Genomic DNA, 12,703 nt, shown 5'->3' on the forward strand with positions numbered 1-12,703 from the left:
TCTGTTGCCGAATAGTTAAAGAAACTTCGCCAAATATTTTTCAGCAGTAACCAATGGCTATATATTTTTTCTCTCCGTAAAACTATGAGAAGTTGAAGAAAAATAACAAAACTACCTAATATCTCAAAGAATTCTTGCTACTTCTGCTCAAATGACCTTTGAAGTACCAAAGCTAATTTTCATTGCCTCGACTCATTTACAAGGATTCACAACTCTAAACCAAACGCAGGGTGTTTGGCTTTCTACGTAAGTTGTAACTACAATTTTCCTAGTTTTTGGACCAATTGGTGATCAGTTTCAGAAATGTTTATAACTACTTATTTTCTTTCTCGTAGAAAGATTTCTCAGAAAGGAAGGGTCAGTAACGGTTTTGCCTTTCTTTACTTTTATTCCTAAACTGAAATTCCTCTCCTTTTCAGACTACGGACGGTGTCTTTTTGAAAACGTCCTTTCTTTACTCTTCTCGCTTTAATTTTTCAATCTTTTCATCATCGCTCTTCGTTAACATTCCTATTAAAAAGCATTTTGGTTACGTGACTTACGAGGAAATAAACAGATGTGTTTTTATTGCACCAATAATGAGGCTACAAATGGACGTGAAGGTGTGAACTGATAAAATTCTGCTGTGGAGGAGAAGATTTTGGTAGAAGTAAATCATAAATCTTTGTTTAAAAATTCATCTCATCGGTTCTATGGAGATATATTTTAGGAGTTTAGTTTCACTCAATTACCAGCAGACATTCTGATGATTTTCATTTATGCAACCTATCCTCTGGGGTGTTCAACTTCAATCAGTGGGAAGAAAATGAAAGGATCCTTAGAGTCAAAAGTGTTGTCCTTGTTCAGGATCCTGTAAGCGGGGCCAGTCAAGTAAGACTTTTCATTTTCCTGCGCTGTGGTTTCGTGTGGCACTCCACGAGCATCTTTCATGATTGGAACAGTGATTAGTTCTAGCTTGGCTCTCTCTGTTGACGAGGAGGAACAACCGACGTCACAACATCACTTGGAAGTTAAAAATTATACTCTGATGGTTACGATGAGAATTAAACTTTTAACGTTAAAAGCCAACTAATCAATGCTAGTCCTACAATCTCTTGGATCATTTGTCTAGTTCAGGGGTTAGAGAAGTTTGTTTAGTGTTGCCGTCCCAATCACCTGTGTTCTTAAACCATAACAGTGGCGGGTTACGCGACTTAACACGACACTTAAAGATGTTTGATAGGATCCTTTTGGCCAATAGTGCCATTTACTGCTGCTTCATTTTAGCATCAATATCTATTTGTGTGCATTATCTCACTTTGATAGACGGCAGTTCACATTCATAAAATTACACCTAAACCGTCTTGCCTCACTGTCTAATAGGTGACGTAAAACCTACCTTCATATAAAATCGGCTGTAACGGCTATTCATCGGTTAGTAAGTGCAAACTCGGTAAATCACGTAAGAACTTGATGAAGGTCAAGTTTAGATGCGAATAGTTGATCTCAGATGAACTTACCAGGTCGTATCTCTCTCGTTAGAGGTCTTCCGTTAGCAACTTTAGATGTCAGAATTATTGATATAAGAATTACATAACAAAGTATTTGCCATCTCATTTCCTTTAAAGCTAATTAGACTTCCGATAAAATTAAAGCACTCAGCTTTGCAGAGTGAAAATAGATTCACTTTGTAAATGGAGTCCAACTGATTCTTGCAGATTTTCAAAGTTGAGCTTGCGATTACGTGGTGTTGCTTGGTAACACTTACTCTTACAGGTGGTTTTCAGATGTTTTTCAACTTTTTATCCATCCAGGGCACTGGTTAACATAATTATTAAAAACAAGTTGTCATTATTAATCATGGTAAAGTAGAGTGATAACAAAACATAACAGGTAGCATTGTGCAGAGAAGAATAGTAACTACAGTGGCATTTAGATGAAAAATAACAAGTAGAGTCGTACGTTGATGGACCTCTGTGCAAACACTTTACATGAACATCAATTATCGAAATGCGCCAATTACAATTGTTAAACCCTTTGCTGCTCATTATATAATTCCTACCATGATAACGACAAGAAGAATTTGTTTAAAAATCAAGAGCTCCTCATTCGTTGTCTTTGACTTCATGAACATAGCTTTTAATTCAGGGCTGATATTTGATGTTAGTCACTCTAAGGATTAAATTTTTGAAGTCAGCCAATCCCAGTTTTTTGTAAGATGACGCGTAACCAGTCGACTTATTAGCTTTAGGAGTAGTCACAGGCGTCTAAATTAGCGATCAACGACGGAAGTGACTAAATCGTGAGACAAACGATAAAACTAAGCCATTGTTGTTTTTGCCATTTTGATTATCTCTGACATAAACATTATCCGAAATCTAACCACTTTAACTGGAACTCGTTGAAACATTGCAAACTCTTTGAAACATTAAGGTTTGTCATACTTAGAGCAGACCTTACGACTTCCACTTATGCTGGGGTTTTATAAGCTTTGCTGTAACCGGACTAACTTAAAACGTTTTCACCCTCACAGTACAGAGTCCCCTGGATTAAAATACAGAGATGAGAACATTACCTATATACAGAACGTTAGTAGATGCTGACAAAGGCGAAAGTGTTATCTTTCGTCATTGTCAGAGTATCTTTGTTCCCCTTCATCATCGTCATCATTATCATTCTCTTCGTGCTCACGGTCCGAATGATGAGGTAGAGGCTCATCTTGATCATCATTGTCATAGTCAGAATTATCATCTTCATCTTCATTATGATCTTCTTCCTCATCATCCATTGGATATGGAGGTCTTGGATTCATTGGTCGATAGAAAGGTAACCCCGTTCCGGTGGCTGGAAAAGGTCTAGCAAAAGGTAAATACGGATTAACACGAGGGAAAAATGACGGCTTTTGAAACATGGCTGGTTCTCGAAATGAAAGGGGCATGGGTCCAAGGGAAGGAGTTGCGATCGCATTCTGAAGACGTTGCATAAAGTTTGCCATGTCATCGTTTTGAAAATTTTGCATTTGTGGAAATTCTTGTTGGGGTACAGGTAATCGCGCTTTCAACTGAAGTTGAGCGATGCGATTTTCCAACTGGTCTTCAAGAAGCTTCCTTTGTTGTGCAAGATTGAATTCCTGCATTTGCATTCCCTCTCCTGGCAAGACTCCCATTTCTTCTTTTTCTTGCTGCATATTGCCTGTGTAAGGCATTTGTGTCATTGAATCTCTTGAGTTCAACATGTTATTCATTCCATCGTTTTCCATTTTATCCGAACTCCGCATTTTATCAGTGTCGTATAAATCGACATCTTTTCCGATGTCCGTACTTTTCATTCGTGCGATGAAGTTCAGAAGATCCAAATAATTTGCGCGCTTTGCAGAGAGATCTTCTCCTTTAGCTATGGGAGATGGGCTTCTGCTGTGATCATAACTCTCTTCTATCTCCGCCTTTAAAGTCTGGCCAAACTTTTTCTTTTTGAAATGGTGTCCTGATGATTCGTCTTTTTCATATCTTTGTTCAGCGTCGTGTGCTGCTCTAGCCTTTTTTGCAACTTTGTTCAATAACCGTAGTATTGCAGCCCGAAGTTCGACGACTGTTTTGTTTTTGGAAGCTTCTGATTTACCCTCGATATTGTATATGTTGGCTTTATCGTCCTCGCCTTCCTCCTTTGACTCTAACAGCTGTAGTTGTTCACTAGTTAGTTTTCGTTTGATAGCCTGCACATCTTTCGAATGATTTTGGTACAACTTTTTTAAAAGGTTTCGGAACTGACTACCCAATACGACTCTCTTAGCGAAGTGGACATTTTGGGGATTTTTCACTAAAACATCCTTTCTCGTTGCTGGTAGAGATATGGTCTTTGCAGCCCCGTCTAATTCTATGGAAAAATTCTTTGAACTTTTCTGTTTCAAAGATTTACTGTGTGCCACTCTCCTGGAAAGAATGATAATACAGAATTTCGGTCATGATGATAATTACCATCAGTAGAGGGGTCTAAGTGATAGATAAGATATGAGCGGAAGAGAAGTGGCTGAGCAAAATGGAAAGCGTTTTCCGCCCAATTCGCTTTATTTGTTAATTTGTTCCATTGACCGAGACAGGAGGAGAGGATGCTTTAAACATTCTCAAAAGAGTAGAAAAAGGGGAGAAAAAGTAATATTTTCAGGCATGTAAACTTTTAAATTGTATGTAGAAAATAGAAAACTGAAATTCTAAACGCAGTTAATTATGATTTGCACTAACTGACATGTCAAACTAGTAAGAGATCAATAAACTTAGTACAAATTTACAGGGCTCATCGTTATTAAAGTAACGCAGGGGAGTTGGCAATCTTTATGAAAATCAATCCTTTTGATAGTTCTACTTAGTCATAATTCATAAACCCCTGCCTTTTCCTGCTACCTTTTCAAACCCTTCCGTGCTTTCATACAGTTGATTTATATTGTGGTTTACACGGGTAAACATGTGACTCAAATACCGCCTATTCATTGGTCATTTCCCTTTTTTTTAATAGATTTTATTTAATGACCTAATTAGAAACCTAAGGTGTCAAATGGAGCTAAAGTAGTCCTCCTACTTCCTTTTTTTGACAATCTCGAGAGATTACTTTGCACCTATAAAATTATATCTATGTGCAGTAATTCCACAACTTTTTACATGCCTCCAATTTTAATTTGGCTATGAAGAAAATCTAAGCATTTTTCACTTATTAGTAGAAGTAGCATAGGGTTTGCTTCTTTTAAAATTGGAATTTAAATCATAGAATGGAAAAAGATGTTTGCTTTTGTTCGTAGAAGTTCTCTCAAAAATGCCGAAAAAAAAAGAAGAGTAGGAAAACTTGACACTGCTTACCCGATTAATATTATTTCCGTGTCATTGTTTTCGATTTTTGGCCTGGCTGTTGCACTTCCTTTCTCTTGGAATTCCGTTTTGTAAATAATTTTCTTACTTTTCAATTCTTTTTTTATCTTCGAAGGTTGTCTTCTGTGAATGTTCATGCATTCTGCAAAGGTATTTATGATATGTGTTAGTGGACTTGCTGCATGCCTTAACTACATGAAGTTAATCCCTGAGGTTTACATCCCAAAGAAGACTACAGGCTGGAGTGCAAACGTAATGTGCTATGTACATAAGCGAAAGATGATTGCAGAGTTACTTAACCCTTTATTTCAGCAAACTGCAAAGCCCCTGTTTTGACTTTTCAAACCAAAGGGTACAGAAAAAAAAACTGCAGCGAGCGTTAGGGAGAAGAATACTGGACTTTGGGCTTTCGTTCGCTTTTTTAAAACACGCTTGCTTTAACTTCAAAATATTTCCCGGCCTTCTATCCATGGGCTTGGCTCCGAATTGTTATTGGCTAGAACACAAAACCTCTTGTCAACACCAGCATGTTTGACTCGGAGTGGGGTGCTTTAGCCAATAGGCTTCGACGCCTCCACCGAGGTGGTAATGTTTTTAGGATTTTTTTGTATGGTTAGTCGGAATCCTAAATTTGAACAAGATTAACGTACCTCTTAAGTCTAAAGTACGCACACTCATCGCTGCAAACTTCGAGCGTTAAAACAAATGTTTAATGTCTTTATTTTATACTGTCTGTTGTCAACGATGTTGTAAAGAACTGGTCAGCCAAGGTTCAGTATTGACTTGAGCAATGGAAAACAAGTGAAACAACGTGCTGAGTCAAACAATAAGCTGGCTATAGCAACCCTTAGGCCCTGTCAAAACTGTTTCTGACATAAGTAATTTCAAAAGATTTAAACAATGAAGTGTTTTGTTCCAATGCCACGACGAATATTCTTCATTAGGACAGGCCTGACCGGCTTACCTGAGGCTTGGGGTAAGACACAACAGAACATAATCCAACCAAATACGGCTGACTTCATTCTGTGAAAAGCTGAGTTCTTCTCCTTTAGAAATTTAACTCACATTTTTAAAACTTGGGTTCATGGCACGAGAAATCAGATATCATTTACAGCCTGTTTTTTTTCTTTCAAAAAAGTTGCAACTCATTTATAATTTAGTGAAAGACTGCGAACAGAAGAGACGGTGACCAGCACAGGTTAACTGCTGTTTTATCACAATTGAAGGCCCGTCCATAATGGTTGAGGCAGAGAGCACCTGCTACATTTCTCGTTGAAATGTGACATTTAAATAAAAGACCTGCTCGGCCGAAGAACGATGCAAGAAACTCATTCGATGCCAAACTAATTACCCTAGGACTTAGTGAGATCTAAACAAGATGATCTTAAAGCTTTAGAGCGATCAATCACTAAATGTTATCGTATATATTCGGCTATTGATTGCGTAAAATGTTACGAAAATGTTTTAGTGGCTTGGATTTCTGATAGATTCTTGTCTATTTAAGTGAGTAAATGAATGCACTTTAACTAGAGAGCGATTGAACTTTCAAACTAACAATTTTAGATGATAAAAATAAAAAACACTGGATGCAGTCCTTTCACACTGTCTATGCTTGTCATTTCTCTATCAATTACCACTGACGTGTGATTGACACGTCATCCGCGTCATGACCTCAAAATGCATCATGTCAAACTCGCAAATAATCAGGTTTAGCCTTTTTATGGAGTCGCACTCTAAGAACAAATCAGATTCCACCACCTCAATAGAGACTCGTTACAGCAAGAAAACCTTAAACGTTCTTTATAGTAAAGAAAAGCTTCCCCATAATTCTCGAGTAACTTTCTCTTTAATCGAGGGTTTTGAAATATCTGAAACTTTTGCACAATTTCTATTTATACCAAGATTTATAGGTAAATGGGCGGTGGGCAGTTAGATATATGATCGATGCATTCTCAAAACCTTGCGGATAACTTATCTTCCATCCATTGCAAAATTTAGTTTTTGTTATGGTACGCATGCCTGTCATGTGCGTAGCTGAGTGAGTTCGCAATTTGCTTTCATTCCTTTTGGCCAAGATGGTGGCTCTGATGCTTGTTTTATTGGAATTCGGATCAGAAAAAATGCATTGCTAAACTAGCCACGTCCAAGAGAGGAAGTGGGATCGATCTTATAAGCAGCATCTACCGGTTCAATCCAATATATTAATTGTCTGGATTGCACGGCCGACAGAAAATACAGCTTAGTGAGGTTTTAATTGGCCAAGAATTTAGGTCGCCGAGAGAAGAGCTCAACCTTTGCAAGAACAGTAGAAAAAGGTCGAACTCTCGATAATGCCGGCGCTGCATGTCCTCTGGTAAACTACATCAACGATTCATGCTGATAAGCAAAAGTGTAAACTTATTATTAAAGGGCTCTCTCAAGAAAGCAATAGGGTTTGTAACTGAGCTATAGACTCGTATTTTGGTTTTCTTGAAAAGTTTGTTTAGAGAGAAGGATTTGAAAAGAGATTTTGCGATAGCAGCGTTTACCTTTTTAGTCTATCTAGACTTGAGAGCTGGTTTAAACTACTCTGTGATGTTTTGGAATCACTCCTCTGTTATAATTATTTTCCGAAGTATACTTTAAATAAATGGATGGCTTTTAAATAGTTTGACAGCGTATTTCTCTCTCTGTTAAATCATGCTGCACAATAATTTTTAATAAAACCCTTAATCTTAGATAACGATGATTACTTTGACAGCCGTTTAAGGTAATGGTTTTAAAGGTTTTAATGGTTTCAATTTCTCCGTGCACTTGTTGTGGATACAATATAAAAGGCCACCAAGGCGAAGTTAAGTGTCTGCCTCTCGCTAAGCAGTGATAACGAATTTCAGCTATAACTTGCTTGTGAAATGCCTGTGAGATGCACGTGAGCGCCTAGCTGGCAGCATATGCTTTTTCTAGTTCGGCACTGATTTCGAGTTTCGAGTTTCGAATTTTTTTTTTTTACCCAATTTTTAACCCAGTTGTCCACCGACATCTTTCTTGAAATGGGTGCTGTCTACACAAGTTCCTTTTGAAAAATCTGTCGTCGTCGCCTCACTGTGCGAGCAAACTTTCTTCAACCTTATGGTGCCGCTTGACAGCTCTTGGTATATCCCGAGTCAAGCCGACACGGCGCGGCTCTCGCGGAGGACTGAGGAAATTCCGAAGAAATTCGCTGTTAAGTCTTGGAATTGATCAACCATCGCCATGTCCTGTGGATACTTCTACGGGAAAACCTATTTCCTTTGATAACCTATGGAGAATTAGAAAGTAAGACCTCCCCTGCGTGCACACCAAGCGTTGCCAGCGGTCCTTCATCCCGAGCATGTGCCGACTAGCAAACAACACTGCGTGAATATTTGATTGATCAAGCAATTGTAAAAAACGTTATTTCTACACGGTATCAGTTCATTTTACATGCTCTTCCATTGAGCCGTTAATCAATTAATTAACCAATAATATATCTAACTAAATTAATTATCTGTACAAGGTTTTAAAACGACTATAAAAACGGTTTCATTACTTATACTATAAAAACGATTTCATTACTTATAGCTACTTATAAATATTAATCAAATACATGACTTAAAGGAACAAAGAGTTGGCTGTAGCTTAGCGCTCAAGGGCAGGCTGTTCCATAGAACAGAACCATGGTATTGGAAACTTCGCTTACCTGCTTCAGTACTCGGTCTAGAAACGAAAAGGTTGTGTTTTGACTCCTAGATTATGCGAGTGAACACTGGATATAGATTTTAAAAGATTGTTTAAACGAGTCGGAGCAGGGTTATGGAGAGTCTTAAACAAAATGACTGCTAGTTGCTTAGAGCGCCTCCGCTCCAAGGAATCCCAACCGAGGTCACTGAGTAGAGTGGAGGATCTAATATTTAAGTCAGTAGAGATAATTAAGCGTGCAGCCCTATTTTGTAATTTTTGGAGTCTCACAGATTGACATATACCTATGCAGCCCCATACGGAGCTGCAATAATCAAAGTAAGGTTGGACGAGAGCTTTATAAATCATAATAAGAGTCTCACGAGGAACCAAGCTTCTGACACGTCGGATAGCCCCGAGGCCAGCGGATACTTTTTTGACAATGTTGTCAATATGGGAGTCCCAGACTAAGTTCTCATCCAAATCAATACCAAGATACTTGTAGGTTTTAGCTCTTTCTAAGAAATGGTCATCAGTTTTCACATCAAACTAATAGTTTAAGTTAGCCAATTTTTTATGGCTACCAAAAATAGAATATTTGGTTTTTTTGACATTTAAACTAAGTTTATTAGCTCGTCACTGCCAGGTCTTAATTTGGGCTAAGTCACTATTTAATTTGTATTGTTAAGGTAGCTCGTACCAGTTTCCTCGCGCGGGGAACAGGTCACTCTTGCGTGACGCGCGCGAGAGAAACGTGCGAAAGAAGCGCGAGATCAAAAGATGAAAATTCAAAACAAAGATGGCGGCGCGTGGAATTTTTTCTACTTTTGTGAGAAGTTTACCTAAGAGCTTGTATTTGAGGTGTTGAGCGGCTACTATGAATGCAGAAGATAGAAACTAAGATAAAGAAGACGATTTTTGGAGAAGTAAAGGTTGCTTCATTTCACATTTAAAAGAAATGTTCAACCGATATGAAATCTTGCGACGGCGAAAAAAGAACTCAAGTGAAGGATAATCTACCTGAAGTAGAAAAAGACTTTGAAACTTAAAGGAAAATAATATGATATAGCCAGAAGTCGTATGTAGGATTTTTAACATGAGCCCGGGAGGCTATCTTTGACAGCTGTTCAATGATTTTCTTAATTAGCAGTAAACGTCCGTAACCATCAGATCGTAGGCGCGCGCGAGAGCACACGCAATTGTCAGCGGTAGCTATAACAGATCATGAGCAAATGTCGATCTTATAGAATCCAGATTTTTAAATGTGCGAGAACGCGCGCGGAAATTGCTAAACTCACGAAAGCTATTGCATGAAAACAAGTCCGGTGAGCCCTTCTTTTTATTGTGCCAATATGATAATAACGTCGAAAGGAATCATCAGAAAAAAAACTAGAAAATTCTACGGAAGGAAATTTGCGATGTGTGAAAATTGCCTTTTTTCTAGATTTTCTGAAATTCCGCTCCGTAGAATTTTATAAAAATCTTTGTGCATTTTCCTTTTCAAGTGCCAAAAGCAATCACTGAAAAAAATCATGGGGTCACCAGGTTAGTTTTCGAATTATTTAAGCAACAAGCTAAAAAATGCGTCTGAATAAGCCTATGAAAGCGTTGCCATGGAAACTGCTAGTGACGAAATGACACCTATTTTTGGATAACCAATGATTATGTAATTCAACCCGGTAAAAGTGTTCAACTGGTCTTGGTCAGTCTTTCTGTTGTATTCTTTCAAAGTTACACACCATCAAAAAGACGAAAACCGGTACGAGCCACCTTAAGTCAGCTGGATTATTTGAACTTAGAGTAAGACTTGTGTCGTCAGGGTACATTCTGGGCACAGAGTATAGGGAGCGCGCAGGGAGGTCATTTATATAGACTAAGAACAAAAGCAGTCCCAGGATCGATCCCTGTGGGACACCGCAAATAATGGGGCAGTAGTTCGATAAATAGCCATTTATCGATAAATAGCACAAAGGTTTTCTGCTTACGATCTGTTAGGTAAGATTCAGACCACTTCAAAGTATGGAAATCCACTCCATAAAGTTGAAGTTTCTGTAGTAGGATCTGGTGATGTACTGTATCGAAAGCTTTTTTTAGGCCGGGAAAAAGTACACCATTTATCAAACCACTGTCTATGTTCAGGTACCACTCGTTAGTAGCTTCCAGAAGGGCAGTTTGAGTGGAATGCACGGGTCTAAAACCAGACTGAGTGTCAGCCAAGAGGTAATACATTATTAGATACTCATGAAACTGGTCGAAAGCTATTTTTTCCATCAATTTGCTAATCACAGACAAAACGGAGATTGGCCTGTAGTTGTTAGGGTCACTTTTCGCCCCTTCTTTGTATATGGGCGAGACTCTGGCCAGCTTCCATTCATCTGGGAATATACCAGTGGTGATAGACAAATCGATAATATAGGTTAAAGAGGGCCCAACTATTGGTGCTGCCTCTCTAAGTAAGCGACAGGATATCCCATCAAGACCACTAGCTTTATTTAACGGGAGTGAGTTAATTAGTTTTAGAACAGTACCATTGGTCGTTTCTTTCAACATAAAGGTATGTGACATAGTCGCTAAAGGCAATATCAGGCGGAGGAATTTCGCTGACAAGTAATGGTCCTACATTTGAAAAATGATTATTTAAAACATCACTTATTTCTCGAGGGGAAGTATAAGCAGCATTTTCAATTTTGAGAGCGTTGATTCTAGTTGTCTCTTTTGTTTTTGCCGTAATAAGATTTATTCTTTTCCCCGACTTCTTAATATCTCCTTGATTTACTTCGAAATATGTATTATAATAAGATGATTTAGCCAGTTTTGTCGCTTCATTCACTTGGTTTCTGACAGATTTATACCTTGACCAGCTTTCCTCAGTTTTTAGTCTGCAGGCAACTTTTTTTAGCCTGTCTCTTTCGAACATCAGCCTCTTCAAGTCTGGGCTAAGCCTGCCTAGTATTACTCGATCTTAGTGATATTTTATCTTTTTATAGTTTCTGATAATATTGTAATTCTTATTATATTCCTCTGTGTATCTATTATAACATAGTATATTATTGTAAAATATTATGCAATTCAGCCCCTTGGCTGCGATGTAATATTTGTTTTTAAACTATTAAACTAAACTAAACTAAACCAAATAATTTGGATATATCAACAAAGTTGAAATGGTAAAATTGGCCACCGTAACGATTACAAAAGCTGACGTTTCGAGCGTCAGCTTTTGTAATCGTTACGGTGGCCAATTTACCATTTCAACTTTGTTGATATATCCAAATTACTTCGTTACCCCCACCGACGCAGCCCAAACAGTTTCTTTCGAAACTATCAGCCTTTAAACTAAACCAAGCAGAAGGCGAAAGACTACAGGGAGTGCAACGAACATCGTTCACCCTCAAATAAAGCCAGACCCTATAACAAGACCATAGGGCATCCTGCACATCATGTACCTGATGATTAGTGACTATCATTCTAGACTCTAATCGAAAAGACTCTTAGCAAGTCTGCCAGCAAACAGTAAATCTAACCTTTTTTCTGTCTGTGAAGAAAGAATGAAAACAGACCTACATTACCACGTCACCTTCAGACTAATTAACAACCGTCTGTTAGGCATCACGGAGGAGGTACTCTGGCTTATATTCAACTTTGATTACCACTTTCAGTTTTGATAAAGCTCTTTCAACAGCTATGAGTTTTCCCTGTCTTGTATATATTTTCGTAGCATTTGCCAGTTTCTGAGTTTTTTTTCCAATGGGTGGGCATCTGATTTGATTTTTTGCATTGCAAACAACTATACAAGTTCACAGCAGGTGTATTAACGGTTGCAAGACTATTGCAATAGTAATTGCAATTGCAACGCGCCACTGACACCTGACAAACATTCACAGTTAGTTCAAAGCTTTCTTAAGCTTCACTCAATACGTATGGACAGAGCCTGGATCATAACTGTATACATTCACTGCAAACCTAGATGACTGTTATTTAGAACGAGGGAAAAGACTTTGGTTAACGTTTCATTCATTGCTGTAATCCTCTTTGATGTCAATCATTTCTGAAAATAGAGAGGCAAAATTTTTGCAGCAGAGATAAGAGAAAACTCAAGTTCTCATTCCAGAGTAGCTTAAAGGAAAAATATTGATAATGTGGGAATGTCTGAGCAAATTTTTTAACCTGACCCGCCCTGGGTGGTACCTTCATCT

At 38.2% G+C, this 12,703-nt stretch overlaps 1 protein-coding gene across 4 annotated transcripts; it reads right to left on the reverse strand.

Moving 5' to 3' along the window:
• Window positions 1-538: 538 nt before the first annotated feature.
• On the reverse strand, window positions 539-6,027 carry LOC111328358 (uncharacterized). Of its 4 annotated transcripts, none has more exons than XR_015994194.1 (4): window positions 5,800-6,027; window positions 4,827-4,977; window positions 1,748-3,908; window positions 539-965 (listed from the first exon to the last, which is right to left on the reverse strand). XR_015994194.1 is itself a non-coding variant. In XM_022932764.2 (3 exons), the coding sequence occupies exons 1-3, from the start codon at window positions 5,855-5,857 to the stop codon at window positions 2,597-2,599; spliced, it is 1,521 nt and encodes a 506-aa protein (XP_022788499.2). In that variant the 5' UTR covers window positions 5,858-6,027; the 3' UTR covers window positions 539-2,596. The 4 variants fall into 4 exon arrangements, 1 of the variants encoding a protein (XP_022788499.2); XR_015994192.1 differs by having other exon boundaries at window positions 1,500-3,908; XR_015994193.1 differs by having other exon boundaries at window positions 1,379-3,908.
• Window positions 6,028-12,703: the final 6,676 nt, after the last annotated feature.

The sequence above is a fragment of the Stylophora pistillata genome, chromosome 12, assembly GCF_964205215.1.
Source record: "Stylophora pistillata chromosome 12, jaStyPist1.2, whole genome shotgun sequence".
NCBI classification, from domain to species: Eukaryota; Metazoa; Cnidaria; class Anthozoa; order Scleractinia; family Pocilloporidae; genus Stylophora; species Stylophora pistillata.